The sequence below is a fragment of the Phyllosticta citribraziliensis genome (genome assembly GCF_038025025.1).
Source record: "Phyllosticta citribraziliensis strain CPC 17464 chromosome Unknown J3D65scaffold_2, whole genome shotgun sequence".
NCBI classification, from domain to species: Eukaryota; Fungi; Ascomycota; class Dothideomycetes; order Botryosphaeriales; family Phyllostictaceae; genus Phyllosticta; species Phyllosticta citribraziliensis.
The window spans coordinates 1760393-1769817 of record NW_027117339.1 but is presented as its reverse complement, the minus strand read 5'-3'; the positions used below and the strand labels follow the sequence as shown (position 1 = coordinate 1769817).

General features: G+C 57.1%; 3 protein-coding genes across 3 annotated transcripts; 2 read left to right on the top strand and 1 right to left on the bottom strand.

Annotated features, from left to right (window-relative positions):
* The first annotated feature begins 62 nt into the window (after positions 1-62).
* J3D65DRAFT_674402 (zinc finger protein) lies at positions 63-3048 on the top strand. The gene is made up of 2 exons (XM_066803548.1): positions 63-795; positions 845-3048. Exons 1-2 carry the CDS (start codon positions 307-309, stop codon positions 2765-2767), a joined length of 2412 nt encoding a protein of 803 aa, XP_066658858.1. The 5' UTR covers positions 63-306; the 3' UTR covers positions 2768-3048.
* A 1433-nt stretch (positions 3049-4481) lies between these two features.
* J3D65DRAFT_600302 (developmental regulator VelB) lies at positions 4482-5737 on the top strand (the record flags this gene model as incomplete). The annotated part of the gene is made up of 4 exons (XM_066797961.1): positions 4482-4709; positions 4763-4839; positions 4893-5447; positions 5500-5737. 4 exons carry the CDS (start codon positions 4482-4484, stop codon positions 5735-5737), a joined length of 1098 nt encoding a protein of 365 aa, XP_066658857.1.
* Positions 5738-7232: 1495 nt separating this feature from the next.
* Positions 7233-9365, bottom strand: J3D65DRAFT_614233 (diacylglycerol O-acyltransferase 2). The gene is made up of 2 exons (XM_066799185.1): positions 8655-9365; positions 7233-8607 (listed from the first exon to the last, which is right to left on the bottom strand). Exons 1-2 carry the CDS (start codon positions 9203-9205, stop codon positions 7593-7595), a joined length of 1566 nt encoding a protein of 521 aa, XP_066658856.1. The 5' UTR covers positions 9206-9365; the 3' UTR covers positions 7233-7592.
* Between the last annotated feature and the right edge of the window lie 60 nt (positions 9366-9425).

The following is a 9425-nucleotide window of genomic DNA, read 5'->3' as shown; positions in this document are numbered from 1 at the left end:
ATGATCGTTTGCCCCGCGTCATCACCGCCGTCGCGAAAGACAATTTCGAGCTCCGCCGCTCTCCTCCGCCATCCTCACCTTACCACCTTTGTTGGACTCCAGTCTTCGCCCACCCACCCCTTCTCTCGCCAAACACCCGCAGCTTGACTTCCTCCTCGCTCTCTTCGAAAATCGGGTCCTGGCTGAACTGCACGCCCGTTTCTTTGGCTCGAAATCCGCCCACCTTTGCCGCAAACGCGTTTTCAACTTGAACCCCTGCTTGCCGCCCAATCGTCCCTTGTGTCGCCTTTGGGAACATCTCGCAACATGTCCGCCACCGTAGAAACCTCTGCCACTACAAACGTCGACTCGACAAATCCTGGACGCAGGGGAAGGGGCAGGGGACGGGCCCAAGGCGTCGATAGAAGCGCAGAGGATCCGGCTCCGGCTGCAGGCGAGGGCAGCCGAGGCCGAGGAGGCCGTCGTGGAGGGCGTGGCCGTGGCAATAATGGAGCTCGTTCAGACAACACGCGGACTGCTACGGCTGAAGAGCCTGCAAACACTTCCAGCCCAAATGCGAATCGCGGTCATTTCGGCTCCCAGTTGACGCAGCCGGCCACTTCACAGGAAGCCTTCGGCAAAAAGGGCAAGACACCAGCACAAGACGGAGAAGAAGACCCGGAGGCCGAAATCTGCTTCATTTGCGCATCGCCAGTCGTCCATCAGTCCATCGCGCCTTGTAACCACCGAACTTGTCATATTTGCTCGCTGAGATTGAGGGCTCTCTACAAGAACAAAGCTTGCGCTCACTGTCGTGTTAGTTTCCAGCTTGTTGGTTTGATAGATGGTACTAACAACTACCTAGACACCTTCTGACTTTGTCATCTTCACGGATGATGCAAACAAACGGTTCGAAGATTTTGCTACCAGTGAGCTTACAAGCACCGATAGCAACCTGGGCATCAAGTACGAGAGCACCGACATCTGCGAAGACACGGTCCTTTTGCTGCGATACAACTGTCCCGACGAATCCTGTGATGTCGCATGTTTGGGGTGGCCTGACCTTCATCGCCATGTGAAAAGCGTGCACCACAAGGTCATGTGTGACCTCTGCACCCGGAACAAAAAAGTGTTTACCCACGAGCACGAGCTCTTCACCGTCAGTGAATTGCGCAAACACGAAAAGTTTGGGGACGACAATCCTGGCGCCGTTGACCAGAGCGGCTTCAAAGGACATCCAGAGTGCGGTTTCTGCAGACAGCGATTCTATGGCGACGACGAGCTGTACATGCACTGTCGCGACAAGCACGAGAGGTGTCACATCTGCGATCGACGGAACGGAGGACGCCAACCGCAATACTACGTCAACTACGACGCCCTCGAGCTTCATTTCAAGAAGGATCATTTCATGTGCCCGGACTCTGAGTGTCTCGAGAAGAAGTTCGTTGTGTTCGAATCGGAAATGGATCTCAAGGCTCACCAGCTGGAGTCGCATCCCAATGGCTTGTCCAAAGATGCCCGAAGGGACGCTCGCAGAGTCGACATGTCTGGATTCAACCTTCGCGCACCTCACGAGGATCGAGGTGGCAGACAGGGTCGCGGTCGGGGCCGGGGACGTGATCCAAACGCTGAGCCTCTACCCCAGTCTTCTGCACAACCACTCCGCCGGGACGAGCTGGCGTACCAGCGGCAAATGGCGATCCAGAGCGCGCAATCAGTCACGTCGAGGACTTTTGGCGGCCAACTCACGTCGACGCCCGCCGACGCGTTTGCAGCTAGGGCGCCGCCTAGAGCCCAGGAGCCACCCACTGTGACGGCACCTCGACCCGTCGCAGAAGACGCATTTCCATCCTTGTCGTCCTTGTCCATTCGCGACGGCGCAGAGCCGGCCAGGACGGCATCGCCAGCAACAGAAACGCCCCAGGAGCAGGCTCGCAGGCTTAGACACAATGCCGTCACGGAAAGGGCGTCAAGCATGCTTCGCAATGATCAGACCAAGGTGGCTGAATTTCGCAACAAGGTGTCGCTCTACAAGAATGGGTCGATGACGGCGGCGCAGCTGGTCGAAGGGTTCTTTGCTCTGTTCGACACGAGCTCGGCGGAATTGGGCAAGCTGGTCAAGGAACTGGCAGAGATTTTCGAGATTCCCGGCAAGCGGGACGGACTGCTCAAGGCTTGGAACGACTGGAAGGCGATCAACGAAGATTACCCATCCCTGCCTAGCGCGAGCGGGAGCGGGAGCGCGGCTTCGGCCGCCGGGGCGGGAGGGTCGAGGGTCCTGAAGCTCAAGAGCTCGACGGCGCAATCGTCGCGGTCAGCCGTCAGCCAAAAGGGCAGCTGGGGATCCGCAGGCCAAGGACCCAGTCCCAAGAACACGCCGAGCCCGAACCTGTTTCCGCCGCTCTCAAGCAACGGTGCGGCGTCGTCGAGTCGGACCGGCCAAGGGTCATCGAGCGGCTGGGGGGGAGCGTCGGCGGCATCATCGGGCAGGCCCTCGCCAATGGCGTCACGGGCATCATCTGGGACCAACCTCGCAAAGAAGACGGAGGACGCATTCCCGGCGCTACCGGCAGCGAAGAAGCCGACGGCCAACGTCTTTACGCCTGGGTACAATGGCAGGGCAGTCCGCAGCATCAATGGACCGGCGCCTTCGGTCAACGCTTGGGGCGCAGGTGGGTCTAGCAGCGAGGCAGCAGGTGCGGGTGCGGCGGGCGACGAGGCAACGTTCCCCGGATCCAAGAAGAAGGGTAACCGAAACAAGAAGCAGACGCTGTTTCACTTTGGTTGAAGGCTGCGACAGGGACCACATGGAGTGGGAGAGGGGGTAGCTCCGAACGTGGCAACTGCTGCATGAGGCACTTTTCTTATTTCCTCTCTGCAGAGGATATGGGGGGGGTTTTGAGGGGTGTTTGCTGACGAGGAGCATTCGGAGCGGAGTGGTCAAGGTTGGGCATGCTGGATACAGTGGCGGCGGCGGCGACGACTTCCCAAACATTGGTTCTTTGGCTCTAGATTCAAGCGTGCAAGAGAATTGTAGATGGAAAATCAATGAAATGTGCATGACGAGACTCTTGTTGCAGCACTGGGTGAGGTTGACAGCTGAGGGACGGCAGCGATGGGAGGGAGGGGCGGGCACACGGTGGCTGCAGCTCGTCACCGACAGGACGGAGCCGGGGCGGGATACGCTGACGTGGATTTGGAACTGCATGTGGCGGCGAATGGCGGCCTTGTCGTGCTTCCAGGAGTCGGGGAGCTGGGTGGAGAGTGGGCAGCCTTGGAGGGGAAGGAGGGGGGGGACAAAAAAATGAGAAATGGAAAGGAAAAGTGGAAAAAAACAAACACCTGGTGGGGCCCAGCTCCCTTCATCAGTTGGAATCCACAGCAGATGATCCCGGGAGCATCCATCTGCAAATTGAAGACAGGAAATCATAATGGCTTCAGTTGCAAAGCTAACCTAAGCTCCGACTCGCGTGTGCGGCCCGCGGCGGGGTGGACGCCTTCAGGACAGACCACAGACGCCAGGCCGAAGCAATGTGACAGGTAGCGCGAAGAAAGACTGGGACGACACCAAGGGATGGCCCAAGGGCGCCGCAAAAAGAAAGCGGCGAGCCTGGCCGGACGAAAGCGCTTTTGCAGTCAGTCAGTCTCGAAGCGGTCTCCCTTGACTCGCTCTCCCGTCCCCACGCCCGCTCCCTGGCCTGGCTCTGGCTCTGGCACTGGCACTGGCACTGGGCTGGCACCTGGCACCAAACCAAACCACCAAGTACCTGCCTTGCCTCACCTCAACCTCCGCTCCGTTTCTCTCTACCGCTGGCTCTCGTCCTCGTCCTCGCCCACGTCTTCGTCCTCGTCCTCATCCGTCACCCGTCCCTCCCTCCCGCCCTCCCTCTCGCCCTCGACGCGCCGTTGAACCGATCGACGTCCTCCCACCACCAACGGTCGTGCAACGTCGGTGCATACTGCCCATCTGCCCAACCACACAGCTGGCTCTCGTCTCCCTCTACCCACGCCCGCCTCTTCTTCACACGGTCGCCCTCCCTCTGCCATGGGACTCGTCCAAAATCCCACCGAGTAACCGCCCTCGCCGCCCGCACTTTGAGCCTCCCGTCCCTCCTTCTCAGCCTGCCTTGCGCTTCAGCTCCCGAACCTCGACCATCGCTCCGCCTCGCCTCGCCTCGCCGCTCGTGCGCGCAGTGAGTGCAGTGCCACAGATCCCTGCTCTGCTCTTCTCCTTCCGCGCCCGCGCGCGCCTTCGCTCCCACCTCTCTTGATCGCTCCTCGCTTCCGTTCATTTGTCCAGTCCACGCCATTCACGTCCAGCTGTAGCTGCCGTTCCAAAGAAGCTGCCGCCTTTGTTCTGTGCTTCTTGCGCCCCAACGATTTTCAGCCGCCCTTGAGACTTGCCCAATCTCTGCATAAATATCAGCATGCAACCGCGAAGAGAGCACCCCTACCCAATAGGTCCCGGACCTTCCACCGGTGCCTATCCTCCTCCTCCGAACATGCCCATGAACGAGCACACAAGTCCCCTCAGCGCGTCCTCCTCAAACACGGCCAGCAGCCACACCATGTACAGCATGCCAGTTACTCAGCACGCCCAACATCATTACGCGCCTCCTCCCAGCGAGGCCTCTCTTGCACCATATATCGGCGAGTCGGGCGGCAGGAAATTCGAGCTACGAGTTGAGCAGCAGCCCATACGCGCGCGAATGTGTGGCTTTGGCGACAAGGTACGTCTCAATGCCTCCAAGGCCGTGCAACACGACTCTAACGTCTATTCCAGGACCGCCGACCTATTACGCCACCGCCTTGTATTCGTTTGATAGTCAGAGACTTGTCTGGGCAAGAAGTGCCCTTTGAGTAAGTTCCGTTCATGACTGTGTGCCGCCAGTTTCCATTCTTACCTCTTCCAGTGAGGTCGAATCCACATTCTTCGTCTTGACCGTAGACTTGTGGTCGCATGATGGTCGTCAAGAAGTCAACCTGGTCCGCGCATCTTCTGGTGCACCGACAATTTCCATTTCCACAAGCACTCTCACGTCGTACCCTCCACCAATCGAGCGAGGTTGGCAAGACCCAGGACCTTACGCCATGTCCATGCCGCAACGCCCTGGCTCATACCATGCGCCAGGACCTTCGGGGTACATGGCGCCCGTGGCGCACATGCCTCCAGGCATGGCTCCCCAAATGCCGGCTGGCTATCCCCAAGGCTACGCTCCTCCTACCCCAGTCGCATCTCAGATGCAGTATTCTCAGTATCCGCCACAGCCTGGCTATTCTGTGCAGGCGCCGAACTTGCCCGTGGTCCCAATGCCACCCGCAACGAACAATTCGGCAACCGGCATGTTCACGCGCAACCTGATTGGCAGTCTTAGTGTGAACGCCTTCCGCTTGCTTGATCCCAGTGGCCACCAGGGTTTCTGGTTTGTTCTTCAAGATCTTTCTGTCCGTACCGAAGGCATGTTTCGGTAAGTCGTAATTGATTACAGATGGGAAGTTCCCCTGCTAATTTCAGTGCAGGCTGAAGATGAACTTTGTCAACGTGGGATCCATCGGCGGCAACGGCCTCAACCAGGGCAAAGCGCCAGTCCTGGCTTCAGTCTTTAGCGACTCGTTCCAAGTCTACAGCGCCAAAAAGTTCCCGGGGGTCATAGAAAGCACCCCGCTCAGCAAATGTTTTGCGAGTCAAGGAATCAAGATCCCCATCCGTAAGGATGGCCTTAAGCCGTCCAACCCCGACTACGAGAATGATGACTGATCAGTGCGACTCCTTGGGATTGTAGGGAAAGTAGAAAAGGTTCAATCTGAGGATACCCTTGACGCATCTGCGGAAGATGCGTAAACTTATTCGTTGCTCGGGTGGCGGCACAGGCGCAGGGGCTGGGGCTGGCTGGCTGGCTGGACGGGATGGGATGGGGCAGGGCAGAAAAGGACAGGGAGTCTTCAATGTTGAGAGAAAAAGAGCCTCCATTGATTTCTTTTGCCACCGCCGCCTAATTTCGTGGTGACATTGGAAGCATGAGCACTGCGGAGCGTCAATCCCCCACAAGCTGCTCGACGCGCCCTTTATTTCCCATGTGTCCTCATCATCGATGGACGTTGCTTGCTGGATCTGAGCACGTTTACATTTTGCCATGTACATGTTGGTCTGTTTGAGTTTCTACCGACTGCAACACGGGACCAATGGACGCTCAGGTGGTTCAACTTTTTTCTCGCTTTCCTTTTCTTTCTACACTCGGTCTGTCTGTACCTACTCGCTCTCCCGTATGTACAGCACAGTACAGCATCCGTACAATTTGCATTGTAATCAGGCCAAATGACAAACAAGAGGAGGAGAAAAGAAACGGACGGCGCATGGACACGACGATGACAGGCAGGGAGACGTGGAGAACGAAGGGCTGATAGTTACCAAGGCAGCCGCACAGAAAGAAGAAGAAAAATAAGTGAAATGACAAGGCACGACAGAACAACACGTGGGACGTCTTGCTGTCTGCGGTGAGTTGGGGAAAGGAGCTTGGCTTGGTTGTTGGTTCGGTTTGGGGTTTGACATCACGTAACTCAACGACCACGAGGTGGTTGGATCAAGGTGTGCCGCCCGACTATGTACCTAACATCCCACCACATGCACGTGTCAGCGTCCTACCAACCACTCGGCTGTTCCAACAAGAGATTTACATCAAAACCATGCCATGTGTACATTCCGCCCATCCGCAAGCCTCTACATTACCTGCGTGACCTGTTCTCTTTCGCCATACAAGTCGAAAACTCCAACCTCTTCCTCGACCTCCTGGAACCCCCCCCCCTCCGACCAATGACGTTAGCGGGCCCGACCAACTGCGGTGCACTCCACTACTGGTCCACGGGAACAGAGGTGCAAGGTTTCCAAGAGGTTCGACTTCGACTCCCTCCACCTTTTCAAATTGACATCTTGGCATGGCCTGATTTCTTCCCATTATTGCGATAATTGATGGACTGAGCGCGTGGTCGTTTTCCAGGCGGGAGCACCAGCACCACCCAGGCACTTTTGCAAAAAAAAAAAAAAAAAAAGAGAAAAAAAAAAGAATTGTCAAGGGTAGCAGACAATCGCGTGCCGCGTAAACCAGGGAGACAGACTGCCAGTGCGTGGGCACTTGCTCGCTCGTCATGGGCATCTCTGCTGTCGCGCGAGGGCTTGAGACATCTCCATCACGCCTCAAACAATGCCGGGCCAAGTACGGAGCACCCGCTTTCAGTGCGGACACTTGCAGAGTGCCATGAGGTAACATGTCCATCTATTTCGCTTGTTGTCCTCTAAAAAGCTATAGTCCCAATTCTATCCAGCCGTCACGCACCGTATTCGCCGCCCGTCCTTCTTTCAAATCGTCTCTCCCGTCTGGCCAACGCGTTGCAGAGAAAGACAACCCAAGGTATTCATGACGTCGTAGTTGTTGCTACTAGTTTTTGCGTTTCTTTGCTCGCTCGGTTCCTCGCTGCGTCAATGATGCCGGCTCCGCAGCGCTACTCCATGCTCAACCTAAAACAGTAAGAGAAAAGCCGGTGGAACAGGAAAAGAAAATGTTCAGACAGTGCTTCCAGGCTTCAGTGAAAAGATCATAACTTGCTGATCCACCTCGCTACTCGACAATCTCCAGCTCGCCCGTACGTTCCTTGGCAAACGTGTCCTTCCAGTCGTCCCACAGGCGCCTCAGCTCGCGCACGTACTGCGCATGCATCTCGTCCACGTACGCCGGGTCTGGTGTCGTTTGCTGCTCCACCTTGACCGGGCGGCCGACCACAACGTTGAGCGGCCGACGGTAAGGCATCATGCCCACATCGTAGTTGAAAACGCCGCGGGCGTGGAAGAGTGGCACGGTGAATCCCATGAACTTCTTGACGAGGAGTTGGATCTTGTGGACGCGCGGATGGTGCTGAGGGTCCAGCTGTTCATAGAGCTCGTTTTCTCCAAAGCAAAGGACAGGGACAAGGTCGGCACCTGTGCGAATCGCCATCTTGACGAAGCCTTTGCGCCGGGAGAGAACGAGACGGAGTTGGCCCGGAGCGGCGTCAAGAGATTCGCGCGCACCGCCAATGACGATTGTGATGGCGCGACCCATGCCTTCGCCGTTGGGACCACCTTTGGAGAGGAGGTTTTCACACGACTCGCGTGAAACTGATGCCAGACCGAGGCGCAGGAGGTAATCGCGATGGATGGGGATACGGAAGTTGGAATCGAGAGTCAGCAGGGAGTTGGTGATGCCAGGGAACAGTTGCGAAAAGCCAAGGGCTTCGGTAGCAAAAGCTGCAAAGGCTCCATGTGACAGGATACCGTGCGGATGATAGCCAAAGATGTACTTGCGTGTGGGTGGCAGCTCGGTGGTGCGGTGCAGCCGCGCAGGAAAGTACGAGGCATAGAGAGACCAGATTGGGCTCCGGCGGAACCAGTTTGAGCGGTGTCGTAGGTTCCCGGATGTGCCCGCGTTGGAGAAGAGAACGTAGATGGTGTAAGGGAAGATGATGGGCCATAGGAAGGGGATGGAGCACATGAGGAAGTACAGAGCAAGGAAGCAAACGATGGTCAAGGTGTGAAAGAGAACCATGAGTGTTTGCAGGCGGCGTTTCAGGGGAACATTCAGGGGAGCCCATCGGATTCTGTGGATGTCAACTTTTCCGCCATGGCGAAGGCAAGGGTAACTGACCCGCTCGAATCCCATCCAGCGCCCGCTCTTCTACCACTGGTGAGCTCGGATTTCTCCCACTCGGGCTTCTGTTCCTTCTTGTCTTGTCTGAGGGACTCTTCAAAATTGTCGTCGGGCTTTACACTCATCAAGCGCTGGCCGTCGGGTCCCTCGAGCTTGTCATAGACAACGGCGTGTTCTTTGGGCGCAGCCTTTTCCTTATTGGCAGGCGGGTCTTTCTTCTTGCCGTTCGGGGTCCACCAGCTTTCCGATTGTCCGCCTTTGGGCTTGCCGACGGAGCCCTTTCTCTTGCGCAATCCGTCTTGCCCCTTGGCGTTTGCTGTTCCATTGGTGCTTGTGCCATTGGGCTGGTTCGTAGTCGGAGGCTCGACAGCAGCGTCGGCATACGATTTCTCGGGATTGGGCGCACCATGCTTTGGTGGGGCCGTCAGGTTGGATTTGGAGTTCTTGGAGGCGATCTTTTTGCCGTTGGTGGGCGGAACCGATGGGATGTGCAAGGCAGCAGGCTTCTCGGCCGCCTCGGCGTAGGATTTGGACATGGTGTCGGCCATGAAGGCAAAGGTGTGGGAATGATTACAGACAAAGTCGAAGGGTGTTGTTGAGCGAGGAATGAGGGGAACGGGGCGCAGGATTGTACGAAAGGTGCAAGGCACGGCAGGGAAAACGAGGAAGCCACAGCGAACCGGAAGCTGCAGTGGTGATGATGTCGTTGCTGGGCTGTGCCAGGTTCGGTCCACTGACGCCAGGCGCATGTGAATGGGCCCGCGCGTG

What these genes read in the sequence shown, in the direction of transcription:
- J3D65DRAFT_674402 (XM_066803548.1), top strand. Translation starts at nt 307, where the DNA reads ATGTCCGCCACCGTAGAAACCTCTGCCACTACAAACGTCGACTCGACA. An exon ending in AAGCTTGCGCTCACTGTCGT is followed by an intron (nt 796 to 844) that starts GTTAGTTTCCAG and finishes ACAACTACCTAG; the next exon opens with ACACCTTCTGACTTTGTCAT.
- J3D65DRAFT_614233 (XM_066799185.1), bottom strand. Translation starts at nt 9,205, where the DNA reads ATGGCCGACACCATGTCCAAATCCTACGCCGAGGCGGCCGAGAAGCCT. An exon ending in GCTGGATGGGATTCGAGCGG is followed by an intron (nt 8,608 to 8,654) that starts GTCAGTTACCCT and finishes TGACATCCACAG; the next exon opens with AATCCGATGGGCTCCCCTGA.